The sequence below is a fragment of the Syngnathus leptorhynchus genome, chromosome 7 (genome assembly GCF_054491065.1).
Source record: "Syngnathus leptorhynchus isolate UIUO chromosome 7, UIUO_Slep, whole genome shotgun sequence".
Lineage (NCBI taxonomy): Eukaryota > Metazoa > Chordata > Actinopteri > Syngnathiformes > Syngnathidae > Syngnathus > Syngnathus leptorhynchus.
The window spans coordinates 5,798,201-5,822,716 of record NC_141201.1 but is presented as its reverse complement, the minus strand read 5'-3'; the positions used below and the strand labels follow the sequence as shown (position 1 = coordinate 5,822,716).

The 24,516-nt window shown below is 40.2% G+C and overlaps 2 protein-coding genes across 5 annotated transcripts in view; one reads left to right on the top strand and one right to left on the bottom strand.

Moving 5' to 3' along the window:
* Positions 1-12,875, top strand: part of lsamp (limbic system associated membrane protein) — a 140,210-nt gene extending 127,335 nt beyond the window's left edge. For all 4 annotated transcript variants that reach the window (XM_085917111.1, XM_085917112.1, XM_085917110.1 and 1 more), the window contains 5 exons: positions 2,094-2,219; positions 5,996-6,127; positions 6,434-6,554; positions 8,604-8,752; positions 9,922-12,875. In XM_085917111.1, the coding sequence (XP_085773237.1) occupies positions 2,094-2,219; positions 5,996-6,127; positions 6,434-6,554; positions 8,604-8,752; positions 9,922-10,019 (626 nt within the window). In that variant the 3' untranslated portion in view covers positions 10,020-12,875. The remainder of the gene's footprint in view (positions 1-2,093; positions 2,220-5,995; positions 6,128-6,433; positions 6,555-8,603; positions 8,753-9,921) is intronic.
* Positions 12,876-14,723: 1,848 nt separating this feature from the next.
* Positions 14,724-22,469, bottom strand: gap43 (growth associated protein 43). Its single transcript, XM_085916855.1, has 3 exons — positions 22,440-22,469; positions 16,528-17,152; positions 14,724-14,803 (listed from the first exon to the last, which is right to left on the bottom strand). The coding sequence occupies exons 1-3, from the start codon at positions 22,467-22,469 to the stop codon at positions 14,724-14,726; spliced, it is 735 nt and encodes a 244-aa protein (XP_085772981.1).
* Positions 22,470-24,516: the final 2,047 nt, after the last annotated feature.

Here is a 24,516-nt window from a genome sequence, read left to right as displayed (position 1 = left end):
CAGTAACAAAAGTACGGTCGGCAGCACATTAAGAGCTTCCGGTGCAAAAGTCAGGTGGTGTCACCGTTTCTGGTTCTGGGAAGTCATTTGATGGAGACATTTCTGAGGTGGGCATATTGAGTATTTGGCTGCCACTACTTTTTGTTATTGAAATGATGGGATGAAGATATGGATCCAATTGTGCAGCCCAATATGCTCCATGTGTCAGCTCAGCTTTCATTTTCACCAGCTTTCCCAGTGTCCCATAACTGCTGCAATGGAGATGGAAAGTAAATATTCACAGAGAGAATTTTGGCATTACGACTACAAAAGCCAATTCCAATGTAGTTGGGATGCAGTTTAGAAGGTAGATTAAATCAGAATAGAATGCAGTTTTTTTATTAACCTGAACTCAATTGATTAAAGTACCCTTAAAAAAAATGACATTCAAACTATTGAAACATATTTTGGGTGCACTTATTCTCTTATTTTGATGGGACCAGGCAATATGGCCTAAAAAATAAATAAAATAAAATTATGATTTTGGTCCTGAACCACTTACCAGGCCACGGACCAGTGGTTGGGGACCACAAATTTATTCCATTTATTGATACAAGTTGCACTGATACAATTTTAAGATTCTCCAGTACCATCTGTTGCACATAAGTATTATTAAGATATCCAAAGTCCACAATATCTGTTTTTAATATCAAGTCTTTTATGAACGTAAACAGCACTCTCTTGCCTCAATATGCTTGAAATGACACCAATCGTAGCGCAACAGCTAAGCACAACAGTTTTCATAAGCCCTCAAGGGAGAAGTTTGTGCTCAGATTGTCCTTTGTCTTCTAACCCTCATAATGAAACTCCTTGAAGTTTTAATGAAAGCAACAAGTCACGTTTCCCCTCTCTCTTTTTTTTTTTTTTCTCCTCCTCGAGCGTAGACCGGATCTCCTGAAAATAAAACTCCAATCCTCTTTAATCTTCTTTATGCTGGCTGCAAGAGGTCCTCTCATGCATTTAAATGGGGCCATTCCATTGACACATATGACAACAAGGGTATCGACAATGACTGCAGGTGAAACACTCTGGCCATATTTGAAAGAGAGTAGTCATCATTAGCGGCCAGCATAACCTTGGTTTAATCTTTAATACGGATGGCTGCTATTTGTGATTTCATCACCGTTGCTCTTTGCTTGAACTCACCACCAACCTTTGCCTGCGTCTTTTATTTTTTCTGTAAGTGACCCGGACTGTCAGACAGATGGACTCCCCTTGGCCATTTTGGCCAATATGTCTAAAAATCACAGAATTGAGTCTGCGACTCTAGGGGGGAATGGTGCAATATGTAGACGTGTGAAATGAACTAGTAAAAGGTCATGTCAGTGTGTGGTGGGTTTGGGTGTCACAACTTCAAAGAGGGAATCAATTTTTGTTGTGGCTACCTGTGTATGCGCTTTCGCATTTATATCCTGGTGTGGCTGAATTCGGTGCCCTTTTTATCCTTGGTATTTGCTCTGAATTGGAAAAGTCACGTGCATTTCTGAGAATGTTTTTATGGTTTTATCCAGCAAACTTTAAATGGTATCCTGACAATGTGATGTGTGTTCAGATTGTGTTTCTCAGATTGCAGAGGAAAAAAATCAGTGAAAAAATGAGAAATGTGTTCAATTTTTATCCAAAGTCATCGTCAAGTACAAACAAGCCACAGATTATGTGATTAGCATTAATCAATTGTTTATTTTTGTGAATCCATTTACACACATTGCAACAACAAAAAAATCCTTCCAACAATCCAATCTTTATTTGTTTAAAGACGCGAGAGGAACTATACGATCATCTGGCCCTTTCCTAGCATTTGCGTCCTCAATCAGAAAATTAAACATATGGTGAATGAAAGTGCTTCACCCTCAAAAGGCTTTGAAAATGCAAAAAAACGTCATCATCTGAAACCTTCCTTCCTACAAAAAGACTCAAGGTTAACTTATCTTTCTCTTTGTGTCCACAGTTAAGTATTCCTGCTTGAACTTTAAATTGCTGGCATAAGAGTGTCAGTATTTTGAAATAACACGTTTACATACAAAAATGATTTATTTTTTTCTTGGTCTCTGCAGTCCCAGCAAACATCTACAAGATGTCAGAAGACATGATAGTGAACGAGGGCAGCAATGTTACACTCAGCTGCTTGGCTAGCGGCAGGCCGGACCCGCTAATTACTTGGCGGCTGCTCAACCCCTCAGGTAAAGTTTGTCCGTCCAAATGCTTATTATTCAGTGAGTCACTGTGGATATCTTGCCCAATATATTCTTATTTTTTTTCATTCAAATGAAATAAATAAAGATGAATTTCTTTGCAGATCCAGTGGTCCAATCTTCTATTCGCATAATTTGAACAATAATAGTTCATATTGTTTCTCAAATTTAAACATTCGTAACTTGCAAACGCTGCAGATGTTATTTCAATTTTTTTAGCATCCTTGAATTGAATTCAGTGTGAGAGCATGTCGGGGTATCGATAATGATGTCTGGAAGCCTGTGGTGTCATTGCAGCACTACTTTGGCTGTCTGGACCTACTCAGCTAACAAGCACCTAAAAAAAATAAGCAGATTTGAACAAAGTCTTTGTGAAAACCAATACAAAAGACAGGTCACAATTGCATTTACTGTTTTAACATTTGCTGGGGTAATATCAGTAATTCTTATGAATAGCCAATCCCAAGATTGCGCCAGAAATCATAATATTTGTCCACTTATCAGAAATAATGGAATGCAATGAGGTGGCCACAACCACGCGATTCTTATTTCAAACTGAAAAACAGAAGCAGCAAATTATCCTAGCATCGTTCAACAATGTTTTGGAATAGAAGAAGCACACCTCAGAGTTCCACAACATAATGAATCATCATATGATATCGTCAAAAGAGAATATTTACCCCCCCCCCCCCCCAAAAAAAAAACAACCATCACTTTAAAATTGACATATCTGGTGTTATTTTCTATGAAGAGCGCCATGTGTCTGAAAAACAGTTTCAACCACTTAAGTGTCCATCAATAGTCATGTTTGTTGTGCCCTTGAGCAAGTCCTGTCGCCTTCAAGGTCTGTCTGACTAAACTCAGAATCTATACCAACTGAACAGATTTGGAGCACAGCCCAAACACTTATGCCCTATGATACGGCTAAATATTGAAGTCAAAACCCTTTTAGAATGGGTCTTGGCAGAGGCGTGCTTTTGGAGTTTTGATGCTGAGTGCCTTTGACATCTTTGGTAAGCCAGGCCACAGCAGAGCGTTTAGAAGTACCCCCCCCCCCCCCTGCAAAACGTTCTTTTCATCTGTTGTGCCACTCAGCCATCTATCCATCTTTTTTCTATTGCTTTTCTTGTTAAGGGTTAGCAGTTAGCCGGAGCCAATTATACTGGCCAAATATACACAAACAATCATCCACACTTAGATGATCATTTCATCTTTTATCCGTAGTTGCCATATCTCCATATTCTGCTCCTCATCTTGCTTTCTGACAAGCACCATACAAACAAACATACACTTAATACCGTATCGGCCCGAATATAAGACGACCCCCTCTTTTTCAAGACTCAAGTTTGAAAAAAGCCTTTGTCTAGACCCCGAATGTAAGACAACCCCCCTTTTTTCAGTTTTATTTCCATGAAAAAAAAACTTGTCTTATATTCGGGCCAATACGGTAATTCCAAATAAGGACTCCTGAGCACTAAGTAACTGTCACACCGGGAAGATAATGAGCACAAAATGGTTTGTATCTATACGGTCTGGTTATTCACCACTGGGTCTAGTTGAACAATGAAGCTCAGCTGTAGTATGCAGCATCTCAGCACTTTCTATTCCACTCTCTAAGCAATTTCGAAAGCCTGGAGTCATGAAAATCCCAAAGTGTGGCTGTAGCCTGGAGGAAAAGCGATATGGCTGTTGTGCATGGGTGAGACAAAAGGTCAACACATAGTCGATTCTTCTCATGCAATATTGTCAAATTAAGCTGAGGTAATGAATAAATAATATAACAGGAAACTAGTGACTCCATAATCAAGATACAGCTTGCTTGCTTACTTTGACTAATTTCGTATAATTAGTTATTTTGAAAACAACTATACCGGCAGTTTGTACTTTCAGTATTCTCTGAAGACAAATGGATTAACTTCTGATCACAATCAGGTTCTTGGATCTAAATCTGGGTCTGTTTTTATTTCATGTGTACCTCAAATATGCAGTGTTTCATTTCTTGAATTCAAAAGTTATCTTCTCCGGTTATATTTGCAGTGTCAACAACACAGCAGTAGTTGTTTATGGAGAAGTAGTAGAGGAGGTTTTGTTGTCGGACTGAGAGAAAGATGCTCAATCGGGTCGTTCCCCTTGCACATATGGAGTACCTTACAATTGCCAACTGAATCGGGACATACGAGCACATCAAAATGCAGAGTGTCACATCCAATGAGCACATGCATTTATTTCCTAACACCTTCTCGCTGTGATAGAATAGCATATAAAATGTGCCACACAGTATCCATGAGTTGGGGGAGATTTATATTTGAATTCCATAGCCTTTTTTTTACTTAAGGCCAGAAACTTGCAATGAATCATAAGTGAACTTGTAGTTGCGCAATTTAGCCCAGTGTGTCATTATCGGCATCTGTTGATGAGAACGATGTGAATAAGTGACAACTCATCCTTTCAGTCACACTGACTTCAGAAAGACGCAAAAATACACACTCGTACAGCAAAACACAGAGCCACACTCATGGAAAAGAAATTAAAAATAGTTTTTCATGCAAACCAAGTCAAATCAGCTATTTAACATAATGTGAGAAATAAATGCTTGTTTCGCACTGCGCTAAAATGGTGCTGATGAAAGATGCATGAGAATATGCAAATGATAATCATTTCTTAGCTGAAAGTTTCACAGTGGTTCCACTTCCACCACTGCCGTGTTTTCCATTGATTCCAATGATAGGGCACATGAACATTTAAAAGTTCCACAGTAACCTTAACTCACCTGCTAATTAGTATCCAGCAACCATTTAGAAGAAGTCTAATTCCTTTCAGACTCCAAATTAATCCCTGTTCTCTTTCACTTTGCATCTCCCCAATAGGCCTTTGACTTTCTGCAGTTTAATGTGAGGAGAATGTGTGATTAAAGGCTGCTTAGCAAGCAATGTTTTGGTTGACAGAAAGCTGACCTACGTCTATTTGCCCAAAAAAAAAAAAAAAAACTCTGTCATGCAAAAATAAAAAGAAGCTTTCATGTTGGGAAAAACTTCATTCACTGCAAATAAGTGATCACTTGATAGCATCAATTCTGACCCTTGTACCATCAAATCATTTCATTTTCCTTCCCTTTGATACTCCATCATCCTCATTCCCCATCGCCGTCACGCGCACTTGCCCCTTTCTCCAGATTAGTGGTGAAATATAGATGTGACGCCGTGTAATTCCAGGCTTCATGAACTTTCCTCTAATGTGCACGCTTTGAATTAGTTTTCAATGTCCCCTGGAAACCTTCAAAGTGTCTTCAAGCCCATTCATGCATACATGTTCCAAAGTCAACGTAGAGATATTTATGAAGCCGAGTTTGGATGCAGCCGCACGTATATTGGACATACACACGCACACACACACGCATATTTCCCCTGTGGATAAGATTACCCAATCTATCTTTATTACACTTCATTAAATAGATAATCCACATTTATGCAGAATGTTGTTTTCTAGCCAAAATGTGGGAAATGCTACACAGTCATTAAGTTGTTCTTTAGAGAGTAAATCACATCCATTCACACCTTGATTCTATTACTTTTGTAACACACTAAGGCGAGACTACTCAAAGTTAAATGAGCTGTTTTTGATTACACACATCTCAATTCAACTCAATTGCTTTGTCGTCTCTATTTTCATTCTGTACGTTTGACCTCTCCATTTATGCTAATGAGCCGTATCTGGGCAAAATTGAGTCCACTCATTGAATGTTACGTGTGTGTCTTTCCGTACAGCCGAGCCGCTTGATGGAGAGGAGTACTTGGACATCATTGGGATAATGCGAACCCAAGCAGGTCGCTACGAATGCAAGGCCAGCAATGATGTGGCCACACCTGACGTCAAATATGTCAATGTGATTGTCAACTGTAAGTAATCACAGACGTTAGGAAGCTGTGATGAGTATTCTCGTCATAACTCGTGTCACAGAATGTAAAGTGGATAAGAGTAGAGATTGACAGAAGGTAGCGTGGGAGGGCGATGTTTGGAGTGTGAACCTTTTTGAAGCACTCTTTAGTTCTCCCCATATAAATCTGTCATTGAAATTAACTCTTTGGTGACTTATAAGCTAAGCATCATCATTTGCATTGATGAGCTATCTATCGCAGTCTTTTCTGATCAGTTCGGTCGCAATCTTTGAAATGCAATTGATATTCATATTTTGAACTGTGCAGACCCGCCAACCATAAAGAAAACCCAGAGCTTGGAGGCCCAGCTTGGCGGCATGGGGACGCTGGGGTGTGAAGCCAATGCTGTGCCCACACCGGAATTTGAATGGTACAGGGACGAAAAAAGGTAAAAAAAAAAAAAAATGTAAATGGTCTCAACTCTAACCTGTGAACCTCAATCATTACACAAGGGCGTGGTTTCAATTTCCAATGGACACCACTCAGTGCATCGTAGACCACCAAGCTATTTCATGTCAGTGTCAATGCAACAGTTTTTAACACTAGCCAATTTGCAGTGTTTTCAAGCAAGAAAGTAATTCCACCATAATAGAAGCCCGACTTGGCACACAGACAATGCTACGGCGCTCCCTTGTGAAAGTGTAAATTGTGCGAGAGAAGCAGATGTTCAAGTGTAATGCAAGTCTCAAGGAGTGTAATGACTTTCCTGGATAATGACAGCTGGGACACACGATTTCAATGTGAAGTAACCCCGAATTCCCTCCACTCACATTGCAAATCGTTTTGCAGCAGTCTCAATGAGAGAAACTGCAAGTGTTTTTTTTCCTTGGCTATTAATAGTTATGCAACATAGTATTACCATTTATCAGTGCTTGCTTAGTTGATTTTACAGTTTACTGCTCTGGAATAAAATATCATGCACGCTGGACAATATTAATTATTCTTTTATGGTAATGCGCATGGATTTGTTTTGCTTTTTAACAGCGGAGTAACTCATATTGGTACTGATTCAAAGAGGAAAGATGGACTTGGATCGAGGCCAATTTGCATACTGTAGATGAGGAAGAAATGAATATCAATGAAGCATATGTCCAATTTTCTTAGTTGTCTTAATAGTTGACATTTGGTCAATTAGTAAAAAATGGAAAGAACACATACTTAAAACCGAAGCAGATGATTTTGCTTTGAAAAGTTCATGCGACACTTGTATACGAAACCATTTTACTATTTAAGTTACGAATAAATATTTTAACAGTGCAGACAATCGTTTACTCGAAATGTCCAGCATTTGATTGCTTTTGCGAGAATCCCGACTATTCGCAGCTGTTCCTCATAAGAATTCCTTTTTGTTTCCCCCGCTGTGCATAATATCGGCCACATCTTGTAGTAATTTCCCTTTGATTAGATTCTTCTGGAAAACTGGAATTGATATCATTGATCAAATCAAATGTTTTCTCGACTTTATGCATAATACTTTGGAAATGTATCCACTCTCATGTTAAAAACAGAGAAAGAAGTGAGCTTAATAAATATAAAACTAAACCTTGTGTATGGAAGGTAACTCCTGGGAAATATATTTGGCAGAACCATTGAATATTCTACACTCCTGTTATTGATCCCCCACACATGCATTCTTTCCAAATATTTCTCACAGTATAAGATGTATTGGCAAGTCGCATTGTGACAACAAGGAAATCAGGCAAACAAAATATGAGAAGCTTTTTTGTTCATGTTCCAAGTAGATAAGTTACTGTTCTATCTTTTCCATTTGATTTGTAATCAGTAGTCAATATGATTTTTTTTCTCTCTTAGCTTGTCTACCGCTTCATGTTTTTCATCTTCCCTTCTTGTCATGGCGGCAAATCGAAAACAAAATGTTATACTCTTATCCTCAGCCATTCTCATTCACATGCACTTATCATCACACACTCCCTCAAAGATGCCCCAACGGGAGCCATCCAAGCTTTATGGCTTTCCTTTTCTTTTTCTTTTTTGTTCATGTGTCAGCATAAACCGCTAGCGTGCCTTCTTATAGTAAGCACACATGAGCAGGATAAAGTGATCACACCTTAAATGAACTCCTCCTAATCATATAAAGGCCTTGATCAGCATAATGGGATCCATTAAGTTGGAGGTCTTATTTAGTCGGTGGCATAACGGGGAGAGGTTAGCTCATCACTGGACCAATTGACTTACCAAATTGTATTGATTCCTTTGCACTAAGTCATATTTCAAAGTTGACATAATGAAGTGTCAGAAGCTTGGTGGTGCGAGTCGGGATGTGAGCAGCACACAAATGCTTGCTCTTAAAAAAATAACAAGATGGCTTTCTTTCTTGGTGAAATTTGAAAAAGGATTTTAGTCTGTTCTCATGCTTGAAAGGTTGTTTCTGATTTCCACTCCAAAGTCAATTCATGTTATCTATTTTCCTACTCAGGCTCTCCAATTCTGAGGGCATCAATATCCAAGTACTTGGCACTTATACTATTCTCACCATTTCAAGTGTTACTGAAGAAGATTATGGGAAATATACTTGTGTGGCCTCGAACCGACTGGGTGTCCAAAATTCCAGTGTCTTCCTCTACAGTGAGTATAAAGGCTTTTTTTTTTTCTTTTCTTTCTTTTTTGCCAGCAATAGCATAAAAGTATATAGTAAACTCCCATCGTGCTCCGATAACGCGTCATTCATTCATGTTGATGAGTAATCATAAAAAGTCGGCATTGGCTCGTGAGATTTAACACCTAGTGCTAGATTTTCAGTGCAGAACCATTATATTGTTGAATATATGTGACAGATGAGAGAAAATGTTATTTTAAGGTTGCTTTTAGCTTGGCTTGAGATTACTGCGCCTTTGCTGCCATTCAGTGGGGAAATATTGTTAACGCAGTCTATCTTTTTCACCCTTGGTTTTCTGTCCAAATCTTCTCTACAGTTGCTTGCAAAAATAAAATTAGGGATGAACATCTTAAAATATGTAAGTCTTATTGATTTAGTCATTCAATTAACCATGATTTAATTGAATACTTGTGTTTGAAACAATAATGTTTTTAAATTTGAATATATTTTCATTTTTGAAGAGTATACTGTATGTGAACTTACATCCATTACCTACATAAACAAATAAGGGACTTTTTTTTTTTTTTTAACAAAATTGTAATCATGATCATTTGATTTGAATCTTGCTTTGGCAATATTCACAAGGTTCTAACTCGTAAATTCAAGTTGGTTATTCCTTTGAAAAGACATTCTGTGAACTACCACAGCTCCAGTAGCTTGACAATATTGGACATTGATTTACTGTCAGTTATAATTCAGAACAGTGGAAGCCCTGAAATATAAAAATAAAAAAAGTAAACACACCAACAATATAAAATGCAATTTGTATCATCTTGTACAGCGTGTGCTTTTAAGGTGCCTGGCCTAATGAATCAGGAGAATGGATGGTTGGCCTGTGTAGCAGCTTGCGAGTTTCTGCATTTTTTATTTGTTTGATTCACTTTACTCCTCTCCTATTCTTTCACTTTACTTGTGCTTTAAAAAAAAAAAAAAAGACCAACTGGAAAAAAAAAAAATCATGAGTTCTCACATTTGTAAGTCACGGGAACTCACTTGACCAAAACATCTCAATTTCAGCAAGACAAAAAAGAAGTAGCTCGTTGTCAAGTATACTAGCATTAAAAAAAAAAGTCACCGACATGATGGACACTGTTCTGAGTTGTCTCCTTCAAAACACTCTCTTGATTTCCTCCCATAGGACCTGGAACAGGCCGAGATATCAACGGCGCCGCTTCCGTATCTCAATCACTGTGGCTCCTCATGACCTCCATCGCCTGCCTTTTCATCAAGTGTTAATACCTCTCCTCTTCTTCTTCCTCCCACTTGGCCTTTGACCTTCCCCATTCACTTTCTCTCCTACTCGCCGACATCCTTATCGCTACACCGACCTTACCGCCTCCAGACTATTTGCATCGTTACGAACACCTTACGTGCTGTCAAGCACTGCTTGCAAATATTATGCCAAGCGTCTGGTAATGAATATGACACCATAGACGTGAGGGAAAAAAAAAAAAAAAAAAAACTGATGTGAAGGACAGAATCAGCAAACAGTGCTCTTTTAATGAATTGTGTTGCTTTTTTTAATACGTACGCATTTTTTTTGTTTCTGCTTTTCTGCGGCTGGTTTAGAATTTGGTGTATTTGTGTCTTTGTGGAATAACATAAAAATATTCCACTTACGAGGATGCCAACAGTCTCTTGAAGAACTTCAGTGTTTCGGATTTTGCTTATTCAGTGCAATAATATAAGTTGGAATAATCTGCCAAATTTTACACGACGAGATAGGATCAAATATTCTAGTTGCAGTATTCGTGTAGTCAAGTAAACTTTATTAAGAGTATAAATTGATCTGGTGATGAATACAATCATCAATCTTTTGTGACGTCGCTACCTTTGTTTTTTTCCAACACCATTTTTGTTCGGAATCTCTCAGCCCATTCTCGTGAGAATTGAGGAGGATGTCACGTCAGATAAAATGCCAGGCAAGCAAATATTTGATCTGACTCTTCTGAGATGTTTCCAGCAATTGAAAAAAAATAAAATAAAGAAAGTAAGTACAGTCAAGATTTGCTTTGGTGCCTGAAAATGCAAACATTATAAAAGGTATCCAAGTTTCTGAACGTTTTATTTCATCACATAAGCCCAAAACATGTCAGACTGTGAAGACGTTCATGTGTTCTTACGCTAGTATTATATGACCAAAATAAAAAAAATGGTGCTGGTCAAAAACATGGACTCGCATCTCTGATTTGTTGCCACTGATATACTTTGAGCATAACTGGCAACGGAGAAGGAATCATTTGAGTTTAAGCAATATTTTTCTTTTGGGCTTACAGTGGGCAGTGGAATGTCTCTTCCGGCTTGTAAGAATTCAAAATGAGAGCAGCACCATTGAATGTTTATTCACATCATGCTATTGCATCATCACGTCCTCTCTACACAACAGCTTAAAATGCTAAAAACATGTCTGTGCTTACACCGATGCCAATGTTTCTTCATTTCGCCGAACCTCAATTCACTTGCATGCTGTTTGGTCACATTTCCACTGTTGTGACAACTCAAAGTAAAGTACTGTAAAACATTTGTGTATTTACACTGACTTGATAGTGAGTGGGGCGTGTAAAGCTGTTTGCTCCTGTTTTGATTTCAAACTATGAGAGTTTGTTCTATACAAAAACATTTCAATGATAATTCACACCTGTAAGTGGAAAAAAAATGATAACAATAGACTTTTCCGACAGAATGCTTTTTTTCTTTTTAATGTCGTTATCATCTCACACAATTTTTGCTTTGGACTGAGAAAATAACTCTTGACTAATGATAATTCTAATCTTTTAGTGCGATGTTTCCAGAAATATGCTTTATTCAAAATGCTGGCAACAGTCGTGTCCTCGTGTGACATCCTGCTAGGTTCATCTGCCTCACTTTGACCGAGAAACAAAAACAAAACAAATTAATTGGCCTTGTATTAATAGACCACAGACAACCAAAGAAGATTAATTTCAATTTTGCAATTTTTGCATTCAAAAAAAAAATCAGAAACAACTCCGTATAACATACTGAAGGATCCTTTCACAGGTCATCTCAGAGTCCAACCAACACCCAAAGTGCCATCCTAAGATATTACCAAGATGAATAAACCAACCACAACATTGATACAGCTCTATTGGTAGTAATGTTGTGGCTGGTTAATGTATTTCCATTTGTGTAGTTCACAAAAGTGATAATGCTAATAGCTTGTACGCTTTGTTATTATGAACAAATTTGCTTTTATTTTTGTGCCTCAGAAACCAATAAGTATAAGTGGAAATGTAATTTTACCTCCAGTGGGTTACTTTCCAAATCATCAAGATGTTATCTGAGCCAAACACCATATTGATATTCAATAAAAATACATCTATTTTCTGCCACATATCCTGTTGAGGGTTGTGGATGAGCCACGTGACAGCTGAGCTCAAGGCAACGTCTCACTCTGGACTGGTCACCAGTCCATTACAGCGCACATATAGACAAAAAAACAGCATACACAGCTTTGTGAAGTTTTCACCGAACCTCCCATCCATGTTTGTGGACAGCTGGCAGTCTAAACAGGAAAACTGTACGGCAGATACAATCAATTCATTCATCTTTTATGATCCTTCAGACGGATGTCCAATTCCGTCCTTGCAGTTAGAAAGCAGTCCATCAGCACCTAATTTTTTTTCTTTTTTTACATCTCACCACTGCTGAACTTGACACCAGGGCAAGCATGTGGCAAGTGAAAGTTCAAGGGTGACAAATCTTTCTAATTCTTTCTTTATGTCCTCTGTGTGTATATACAGTGTGATGTTTCTACAGTAGAATGTTGTAAAAGCAACAAAGCCTCTAACTGCAAGTATTCAATCTGAAAATATAACAATGGCATTTGTACTTAAGATTCAATCAAGCAATGTCCCACTTTTTGTCTATTTTGCTTAACTTTATTATGGCATAAGGTAATTGCAGTTTCTTAAAAAAAAAAAGATATGTAATAAAAGTAAATGAGATTATGTTCATAAAAGAGAATAAAAGTTGTTTGAATTCAATGTTATGTACTTGAATGTGACTAGCGATGTTGTGTAACTTTTGGGGGTGGACACACAGAATCTACAATGAAACTGTTGTGTTTATAACCATGTAACATGCTAATAAAAGAATATATGTATTGTTACAATCTCTCTGACAGACATTTTTGTTCCTGAGGAAAATCTGCTTTTCACTTTGATGCCAGCACATCATTTTGTAGAAATTGTTAGTATGGAAAGTTGATTTAGAATCTTTGTCCTCACGATTAAGACAATTTCACACACTAGAACAATTAAGGAGCACTGGTAGAATGACCGTATTTATAAATGAGGATGCTCAGCTTTCCTTACTGTCCGTGCAGAAATCTGCGTCGATGTTGTAATTTCACCACAAGGTGTCGTAAGAGAGCAAATTATCCCAATGCTTTTTGTAATGGCAAAAAAAATGTAATTGAGTTTTCCTTTAACACTAATGAAATGTTGCACAAGTTACTTTATGTGCATGTTCAACATGTTAATAAAACATCAATACGTGGAAGATTTAACCACCTGTTCTGTACCGTTGGAGACAACAGAACAAAAATGAAACAGGTGGGAGGGGAAAAAAAAAAAGTGTTAATCTAAAATCAAAATGATTCTACAGTAGTAAAGCTCATTTGGGTAATCACAGACTTCAGCAGGAGTTTGAATTGTGATAGCTATATTTTGTAAACAAGTTGAATTGTGCTGATGTCATATTAGAATAATGTGGCTTTCCTTTTTGTCCTCACTGGGTTGCAGGTACACACTAAACTGGTAAGAGCGGCAACTTTTGAAACAAACACCACAATTAATGTTGGTAATTGGCACATTTGCTTTATTTCGAAAACAGACATTGAAACCATTTGTAATTTTTTTTTCCTCACAAGTTGGAATTCTTTGTTAGGTTGAAACTGGACATTGCACTCACTGAAACATAGGAAAAGTTGTTTGTTTTGTTTGTTTGTTTGTTTGCTCATTCATGTGTTCATTTTTTTATGTATTTTTCTTAACGTCTGTGCAAGAGGATTATCCCAATTCATATAAACGGTCATAACAACACCAAAGACATCAAAAAGAAGCCGCCACACCTCTTAAGTTTGGGTAAATGCAAAAACTTTCCTCTCAGAGGGAGAGTTCCCATCATGCATCTGGTTCGATGGTTCATGCTACTGCTCTCCTATTTGAGTGGCAGAATACAAGTTTTCATGTCATAATACTAAACAGATTTCTAAGGTTTATTAGATGATTATGGCATTTTCCATATTGGCAACAGGTCCTTTTCTGCAAATGAGGCTAAAGACAGTTTGTAAAAGGGGGTTGTTATTCAAGCTTGAATGAGTCAAGCAGAGTAGTAGCGAGAGCTCTCCAACTGGAAATGACACACATTTGAGTATACATTCTTATCATAATGTTTTGTATTTCCCATTTGCTGCGTTTTCAATACGCGTGAACTGTAACAAAAATTCGAGTTGCATGTTAAAACCAGCTTTTTTTTTTTTTTTGTGCGTGCACTGGCAAAAGTCCCGATTTCATTTGCAACGTGTGCCATTGCAAAGCAGATAAAGATGAATTTGTTTGCTCTAACTATGAAATGTGTATCCATCCAGTTGGGAGTTTTACAATCCACTGCCAAACCGTTTACAATACATGGCAAAGGATGCTTGAAATCAAATCTTTCTCCTCATTAGCATAACAATCATATTTCAGAATCATCAACAACAACAACATCATCATCACCACGTCATCATAATATTAGCTTGAGCCAAAAAACGTCACGCTGGAAACTCCCCCAACATGAGAAAATCATTGCCACACAAAAAATGACAAACAAATAAAATCGGACTGCCTTTGCACCGGGAAGACAAAGAGCAACCTTTTTTAGATTTTCGTTTTTCTTCATTCTCTGAATTCTTCTTTTTGGAGGTTAGACTTTGCCTTAGTCGTCCTTGGACTCGGGTGCCTCTGCGCCTGCATCTGCTTGGGTCTCCCCTTCCGCTTTAGACTCCTCTGCAGCATCTGAGAGAAAAGATGGGTCGGAAATAAAATTCAGAGGAGGGCGTACAAGGAGACTGAAAAATGAGCTGGAGAAAGACGGTTTGCACATCAGGGCCGAGAAAATTCCATCTGGCCCTTTGAGATATTGTGCATCAAAAGTCAAAGACTGAATTAAAGTGTTTCACTCAAGAGTGTAAGGCAGAAGTTACTCATGTCTCTGAGATCATAGAGACTGTAAATAATAAGAAGGGTGCGCGCTCCTAATGGCTCTTTTAAATATTTAAAGTGAGAGCACTCCAACCTGTCAAGTCTGATATCATGTGATATCCTCAGGCTAAACCACTCTGAGAATTTGATACCACTACATGTAACAATGATCCATTGCGGTGGAAATTATTTTGATTGGTGTGTTGCTGATGAAATTACAAAATGTGTGCCCTCGTGGTTTGAGGGGGCTTACTCCATAGTTTGTAATATCAACCCAGCCTTGATCATCTTCCAAAAAAGTTGATGTCATAAGCTGCACGACAATGAGCTCATCCTCTTTTATAGATTGAAGGGTGACGTCGGTGCATTTGAAACTGGGAAGATGGCGTGCGTGCTCTTTAGTCATGTGTAAGTGCTGATACATTAATGTTTAAATGGTGATAGGATTCAAGACATTATGAGTCATATAGGAGAACTTACAGGTTGAATATAATTAGCTCACGAGCCTGAGTCATCATAAGTGCAGATGAGATCACAATCGACATCATCGGGGGGTTTTTTTGGGGGGGGGGGATGTCTTAGTAAGCAAATGATATCACTTTCCTGATTTGATTTCATTTTGGGACATATGAGGACAAGAAAACGGTTTGCCGGTTGGACGGATGGAGTTCCGCAAGTCTCTGGGAAGCTCATCTTGTTTGCCGATTTATGTTTCGATTCCTTTTATGTGTGTACCGGGCCTTGAGTTGTGTTAATCAAGCAGATGGGGGCCAACGGTTCTTCATGCGTGACAGACATCCCCGGTGTGGATCGTGACCGGTATGGTTCATTAATCATTCATCTGAATCAGAACACCTGTTATCTGCGCTCTTGCTCTATGCGGGACAGCTATCCCATTGAGGTGGTAACTATGACAACGCAGAGACAGTGCTGCTTGGTGACCTAGATTCAGTGTAGCGCTCCAGTTGGTGTGCGCCTTTGTGGGGGGGGGGGGGTCTCACGCCCCCGCCTATTCCAGACTGAGCATGCTCCATTAACTGTAGTGTACCTGTCTGGCCCAGACAGGAGAATCCGTGGGCCACAAATGGAGTAGGAGAACCATTTTCTTTCCAAAGTGCTGATTTAATTGGAAAACAAATGTGTTTGGAGTTTTGAAGGTAATCAACCAAGTTCAAGCAACCTTGTGAGTTCAGCTTGAAGATCATAAAACAAAAAAATCATAATGGGTTATCTGATGTAATGTGGAACACTCTGATGTTAACCAGTAGATGTCTGCCAAAAATCTTTAAATCTTGGAGGCAGGGCCAAGGAGCTATTTGCTGGGGTGCTTGCCAAGTGGACGATAGGAAAGTCCATCAATTATTTTTATTGGGCATTTTAATTGTGGAGTGTCAAAGATCGTATTAGTCTGTGAACTCAATACCCTTTTTCCACTCGTTCATGGTTCCTATGAGCTGAAGAACTGCGATTGTTCCTGTTTTGAGTTTTGTTTTTTAATACCTGTCAGAAAGATTGGGATTTCTAACAATAATCCATACCTTTGTCTTTTGTTTGGTCAAGCTCCGCCTTTTCGGGTGTCGGGCTGACAGCAGCAGGCACGTCGGCTTGTCTGGCCTCCTCCTTTTTCTCCTCACCCTCCTCCACCTTCTCCTCAGCTGTAGCTGTGGTGGGACTCTTGACTCCTGCAGCTGGGGCCTCCACATCTTTGGGCTTCTCTTCAGCTTTCTCCTCCATCTTTGGCTCCTCTTTGGCGGGCTCGGAGGATGCCGCGGGAGAGGCGGCGGTTGCTGCCCCTACTGGAGACGTTGCTGCTCCTGCAGGAGAGGGAGCGGCGGCTGCTGGTGAGTTAGCAGGCTTGTCTGCCACCGGGCTTTTGGCTTGGCTCGTTTCCTCTTCCTTTTTCCCCTTATCTTCTGCAGCATCGGCTTCTTCAGCTGGAGATCCTTCTGCTTTCTTCACCTCCTCGCCACCTTCAGTCGCTTCTTCCGCAGCAGCAGGATTGTCTCCGTCCTTCTCTTCATCTCCATCTTTCATCTTTTTCCGAGTTATGTGTCCACGGAAGCTGGCCTGTATTTTGGTGGCAGCCTTATGAGCCTTGTCTTCGGGTTTGTTGGTGGTCCCATCCTGCTCAATTTTCTGGTCCCCATCCTCGTTTTTCTCCACCTGGTCGCCAAGAATGAAGTTTCGTTCAATCATACTGACAAAAAGATATAGTGAGCAACATGAATATGCAAATATCAAGTATTTGAATACAGTGGTGAAATATATTGCTTGAGAATAATCATCTCAAGCTGTCATGCTGGAAAACCTTCTTATTTACCTTTTAAAGTAAATAAAGGCGAGATAGAAGAAGATGCTTTTAAAAATGGAAAAGGACAGGTGTTAGTGAACTTGAGAATCGGTAAGCCTGATGTAGAAGTACTGGACAGGTTGGGTCAACGTTGCAGGGCGAGTTAGGAAAAAAATGCAAGTGTAAGGCGGGATGAGGACCATGGTTAGGAAAAGGACAAGGAGTTATTAAAAGGGGACCGTTATATTACCTTTGGTTACTGGATCCAAAGCTGTCCATCAAATTGTGGGTTGTGTTATGAGTCATTTAATCATCTAATGAAAAGAAATCAAATCAAATAAAGAAAAGAATGATGAGCACTGAAAATGCAAAGAAAATTTTTTACAGTAATACATTCAAAATAAATAAGCAAACAAATTGAGGTTAAATATCTTTTAACCAATCAAAAGCATCGAATGAACAGATTAAAAAATGTGGATAAGCAACATCAATGCAAACGCAAATTATGCATGCAAGCAGTGTAACATAAGTAAAGGCAAATGATAAAGATGCAGACTCAATTTGATTGATTTCAGTCCATTCTCTTATCTTAGCAATGATTTATAAAGCGGCAGAAACTAATGTTTAAATTTCATGTGCTATTTAGTACCATGGTGAATCATGAAATGACAAATTGTTGAATGGCTTGATAAAGGAACCTTTATGGTGTACATGAATATTGATAAATGTCCCCCAAATGATAACAAAATCCAAATCATAAAGTTGTTCTCCAAAAAAGAATGTCTCTACCTCTCTAAAAATCAGCTTTCTGGGACTCAGTCTCATCTGGCTGCTAGGAAACCAACTGCCTGCTTCAATTTCCTCAGCATTCACTACCATGTCCCTTCCAACTATCAAAGGTTACCTTGGCAACCAGAGTGCTAACTCATTGCAGTGCTGTCTGCTGGTTGGTGCAATGAAAGACTTTCTTGATTGGCAGTGTACCTGACCTCTTGCCAGCCGATAGGAGCTCATAAATCAGGGGCTGCAATCAAAGAAGGGAGGGGGGGGGGGGTCCCGGGAGCTTGTGTCAAAGTGCAGCGGGGGGGAGTCAAGAGGTGTTGATAGTGGTTTTTATTTTGTGTCCCTGTGTGTGTGTGATATAGATATATATAGCATGTTGGTGTGACATGATGTAGAAGCTGCAGGCCCTAAAACCAACATGTCATCTTCAGGGTCACCGTGTCAGTTGAGTATTGCTGAGGCGACACCAAGGTGCAGAGGTGCCACTATATTCACATTAGGTTCAAAAGGTGTAAATCCTGCCTAATAACATCCGCTTCTTAATACATACTACCCTGAGCAATTTAGCTTCATTATATTACAAATATATATAGTTTTGGACTGTGGTAAAATGGAGTCCTAATAAGCAAGGTCCCCAGTGACTTACTGGGCCTTTTATCACGACTGATCCCATTGGTGCTTACAATTGCCAAAATTTGACCCAAGCACTTAACTCTAAATAGAATTACTTACTGGCTGCATACAATGAATCAGGCAGGGAGAGAAGGAGACAGCAAGGGACGAGGGTGTCTGGGAAAATGGTGCTATGACATCATTATTGGATCGGAGGGGGTTGTCGGCTACTTTAGAAATTAGGGTGTGTGAGTGCAAATGTAATAACGTGCCAGAAATGATCTCATATGAGTTTATGAGGATGAAGGGGAAGATCATCATCCTGGTTGGACCGCATTTGTGGCATCATCGTTTTGCATTATTGATACCGATTATTTTTTTTATTTTTTTTTCCGTTCCAGAATGCTTAACTTCTTGGTACTTTTATATTCTATGGACTTTTATGATTCACTGCAGTGGTAATTGATAGAACCTGTGATAAACTACAAGCAATAAATGATTGACCTTGCAGCAAAAAAAAAAAAAAAAAGTGTTTTTCAAAAATGTGTTTAGTGTCTCACGTGTATTATATTCCACCTCAAATCCGCTTCATGTTAATTAAATCCCGGTCACGTACCCCCATTGCAGGCGCTATTCCCCTCTGTATCTGTGCAGCTCACATTTTCATTCAAAAAAAAAAAATCCAGCAGCTCTGCCTACGGGTAAAAGCAGACCACTCCCATCACTTCACAATGGAGCATCATTTCAACCTGATTACTTAGCAGAATTTTTCAAACTCTTGTGATTTGCACTCCAAAAGATGAACTATCTTAATACAATGTGAATCAATTTACATTACAATTATGCAATTTGGATACAAAAGCTATGATGTTGGAAAATCACAAGATGATTACAGTACAGTAAGTGTTCAAATGTTGATGAAATGAATCACCTGATTCAGAATCTGAATTTGTTTAGCAAATAATCTGACCACTGGATATGTCTATTACATGTGCAGTCTGCCTCTGCCCTTGGGTGGGTACCAGCTGTCTTGAGAACCACACCCAGAGTCATTGGCTGGAGATCTATAAGCACACATGCACGGACACCCCATCCCCCAACAATGACACAGTAGCAATCCGCCACCTCAGTGTCTCGTTGCCGGGGCCATTAGAGGCTTGTTTCAGAAAGGGGGGGGGGGGGGGGGAGGATGAGACAGTTGAGCGTTAGGATGAGTGATGCTTGATGTGCCGTGGAAGCACTTGTCACAAAAATGAACATGTCAGGTATGCAGTTTTCCTCCTCCATCCCGCCGCTCAGTCCGATGCAGTGGAACACCCACGAGAAATGATTTGATTCCTTCTTTTGCTTCATTTGCAAAGGATAAAAAAAAGTCAATTAAATATCATGTGTGTCCATTTCATTTGCAATGATTGCACATATGTTAACAGTTAGATTTATCTTTCTGAAGAGAAAGAAGATTGGTTATAGGATCAAAGTCTGATTGTAGTTAGTGATGGAGAAATGATCCAGACACCAAGCGGCAAACATGCTGTCTGTGCCATCTTGACTTTGTTTCTTACCAAGGCAGCTCTGCCTCTCTCTCTCTCTCTCGCTCTCTCTCCTCTCGCTGTCTCGCTCACCCAGCCTAAGCACCACACCCTTGTAGCCAACTATCTCCTGCAGATGAGTCTAGGGCGGCTCAGGTGGCGGCGGCGACAGACCCCCGGTCGCCATCGCCGCATCACTTTTCCTCTTTGGAGCGATGTTACAGGATGCACAACTTCCTTTAACGACAAATGCTTGACGGCGAGTAATACGCGACCGTATGCTAGCATCATTACATCCTCTGGAGCAGCCTTTAATTCAATTACACTGACTCGCTGTTTGAACAAAGGCTCTGCAATCACCACTCATCTGACAAGGGAGCGAGGGATGAGGAGAGATGCAGGTGGGGGAGGAGGAGAGGAGAAAAGGATGGCCGGACATGATGTTGGTGGCCACAGGAGAGCAGGCAATGTGGGCTGTGGCTTATGCTACAGCTAAGTTGAAGCGAAGATAAGAATCATGGCGGGTGGAGTGGGAGGATTTGAAAGTGGAGGCATAGGAGACAGGCAGGTGTGGTTTGGAGATGAGGATTAACTGTAAAAAAATGGTGGTGGGCGGAGCTAAGGAGAAGCTATCAGGTTGAATTTGATTTAGCTTCTTAAGAGTGCACTTTTTTGTTTGAATTAAGATGAGACCTTCCCTGGAAAAACCTCATTGGACTTTTTCCTTCCAAAAAAATCAAGGTTGCTCAATTGATTCGTGTCCTATAAGATAAAACTCAAATTTACAGCCACTCCCTTAGCACATGACTTTTCATTACGGCAGAGCGCAATGCAACATTGTTCTTTTTTTTTTTTCCTCATAATTACAGTCAGTCCATCAAAGCAGACGTCGAGAGATTTGGATGTTCATCCCAGGAGTTGCACTCATGCTTGAAGCAGCCTTCGGCGTGGGGAAAGCTCGCTAAAAGCCGGCGCCTCACCCACCACATGGCTGCAGTGTGCAGCATGCCGGCTTTCCCCCCCCCCTCCATGTTTCCGCCCCTTCTTCCCCACGTCCTCCAACCATCATCCCCCGTTCTGCTGCCATCCACGTTCATTTCCTTTCTGCCTTCCTGCACCCACCCCAACTCATTACCTTCTGCCATATATTAAGTCTCATTTAAATGGTTATTTTACCTGCACTGCCCCCCCCCCTCCTCATGCATTGCACCTTTCAATGCATCTACAGTACACTGAAAATATTCATCTCGGTATTCCATCTTCTTTTTCGTGCCTTACCTTAGTTCTGTCTTCTGTCTGCCACAGTCAATATGACTCATCCAGAAATGAATGAAGCATTCAAATGCCATCAAAATCAACCATGTCATGACTCCGATAAAATCACGTTCGCGTTTGATTAACGACAGCGAAGGGGGGGAATTGACTCTTGTCAATCCAAATGAAAAATATTCCCATGATGGCACCTCTTGTACTACTCGGATCCACCCATTTCCATGCAGCACCTTGTCTGCCTCTTTTTAAAAAAAAGAAAATCCTGAGCTAACAAGCCAACGCCACCCTTTCACACTCTTTAAATAAGTGCACACTTCATTGTAGCCTTCGTCGGCAGGATCCACTCATAGAGCTGGAGGGCTATGATAATCTATTTAGACTCATTTATTCCCATTGTAATCCCGCGAGGCCGCTGACATGATGGTGCTGCTCACTCACTCTGCACCCCACCCAGTTTTTTTTCCCCCCTTTCTCCTCCTCACTGTGTAAATGTACTTTTTTTTGGGTGTCACCCATTTCTTCTCAAGACAATAGAAAGTCTGATTTCACCATCAGTTAGTAAGTTTAATATGTACAATGAAGTGTTTGACAATACGGACGCTATCAAGTGTCTCTCGATATTCTTTCACTTTTAACAAATGCATGATCAATAAACGGCGATGCCGCTTCGGATCAAATTACAATCTTAAACTGCAAGTACAAGATGAGGTCCATCGTAGCAGCAACGTCCATTCATGGAGGATAATTGCATCCACAAGGCGTGTCTGGTGTCTCTGTAGAGAAGCCACTATAGGAAGACAAACTGTCCACCCACCCCCCTAAGTCCAAGTCATTTACATCAACATCTTCTATAAACCTCCTGACAGTAAAGGAACAAGCTCAAAGTTCAAAGTTGAGATGCAGCATTTTACCACATAAGAGCTAGAAAATGGAAATGGATGAAAAGCAAATCAGAGCACTTTACCGGTTTGGTTCTTCTTATGCAGCACAGCATAGTTGTTGTCGTAGTATCCTCCCTTATTCTTCTCGGCTTCTTTCTTTCCCTTTTGCTTCTTTTCTCTTCTTCTCTCACCCTCTCTCTCTCTCTCTCTCTCTCTCTCTCTCTCTCTCTCTCTCTCTCTCTTTCTCCCTCTCTCGTGTGCACACACTCGCCGGCTTTCGTGCACACGCACGCACACACTCACACACTCACACACACACTTTCTCTCTCTCTCTCTGGCTGTATCAACAGCTATGCTGCCCAGTGCATTTACTCTTACCAGTCTGCACATATGCGCTCTCTTCAGTCAGTCTGCCTGGTTGCACCTCTCTCTTCCTCTCTCTTTTTTTGCCCCCCACCCCCTTGCCTGACAATGACTACAAGCCCGCCCCTTAAAACCCCACCCTTTGCCTCACCCCTTCTTCTATCTTTCTTTCACACTATCCCCCACTTCTCTAGCTCCCTATTCTCACTCATAAGGATGGAGGGGGTGGGGGTCATCTCCACCATTTAGTTTATATCAGCACTCCTTTTTTTTTTTTTACATCTCCTCATCCACCTTTTCCCCTTTCAGCTAAAAACCAGACTACTAAGATATTTTATTTCAATGTTTTTCACATTATATTCTCCTATCACAACTATAACACTCCACTTGTTCACCCAATAAGATTTTTGTTTCCAAAAAAGATGCTTTGCAAATGGACTGTCTTTTTTTTTTTTTTTTCTTGTTAGGCTGCCTCTCCAACAGTGTACAAAGCACGCTGTGCGTTCAGATTAGTGTTAACTCAACATGCAAATTGCCAAAGCGATGGCCAAAGCATATTTTCTGGAACTACCAGCAGCTGTACTTGGCAGTAGAGAAATGTGAAAGTGAGCAAAGATGATAGCGCATGCATAGATGCATGCATGCATACGCACACAGTGCTCTTAGGACACGTCACCCGCGCCATCATCCCACCAGCCCCCCCATGCCCAGTGCGCTGTTCTCATGGAAACACTAGCAGATAGACTTAGAGAGCAGAAGAGGAGGAGTGACTCTGTGTGTGCGTGTGTGCGAGGGAGAGAGAAACGGATGCAAGAAAATCGGGTGTGGCAGAATTACCCCCCCCCCCTCTATCCCCCCTGCTCACAATTTGCCCATGTGTCTCATTTATTGTGCATTCATTTATTCCACAATTAGAATTAGAATCATCACCAACAAGGAAGATCGCCCAATGTCCATACTGTGTTTGTCTTTGCTCGGAGCACAATTGCACACTATAGTGCCACTTAAGAGTCCCCACCCCCGCTTTGAGTTCCAGAAGATGCGATGGACACAAAATGGGATGTGAGTCATGGACAGATAGGGGAGGTTAACAAGATGTTTGTGATTTTTCTCTTTTTTTTTTGGTTTGTTTGTGATTTATCACTTCTCTTTTACGGGATTATTTCTGATGCACGTCACTGAGGGGAAAGTATTGACCTACACCCCTGAGCCACAGCCTTCCCGCTTGTTTCAAGCACTGCCGCACAAGTCTGGCACTATCACATTGCTCTTCTACATCACCATAATGTGTCATGCGTCATCTTTCCCAGCACTCTCTTCTTCTTTTTTTTTTTTTTTTACATTCCATAGATCTCTTTTTCATTTTCAGACTTCATGCATTCAAATGTATCTTAAGCAACTTTTTGTACAGGTAAAAAAAAAATCAAGCGATGATTTCTCGCTGCATTACCCACGAACTGTAAAATACTAGTTCTACCAATCCTAATCCTAATTAGCAATCCTAAAACTCGTTGGAAACCCTAGTCGGAATCCCTAACCCTAGTCTGTAAACCCAGTCCGAAACCCTAATCTTAGAAACCCTAAAAGTAGTCTGAAACCCTCGTCGGAAACCCTAACCCTAGTTTTAAAACCTAGTTTGGAACCCTAACCATGTTTTAAAACCCTCGTCGGAAACCCTAACCCTAGTTTCAAACCCTAATTAGCGATCCCAAAACCCGCTGGAAACCCTAGTCGGAAACCCTAACCCTAGTCTGAAAGCCCAGTCCGAAAGAAACCCTAAAAGTAGTCTGAAACCCT

What these genes read in the sequence shown, in the direction of transcription:
- gap43 (XM_085916855.1), bottom strand. Translation starts at nt 22,469, where the DNA reads ATGCTGTGCTGCATAAGAAGAACCAAACCG. An exon ending in GCATAAGAAGAACCAAACCG is followed by an intron (nt 17,153 to 22,439) that starts GTAAAGTGCTCT and finishes CTTGGCGACCAG; the next exon opens with GTGGAGAAAAACGAGGATGG. An exon ending in TGACCAAACAAAAGACAAAG is followed by an intron (nt 14,804 to 16,527) that starts GTATGGATTATT and finishes CTTTTCTCTCAG; the next exon opens with ATGCTGCAGAGGAGTCTAAA.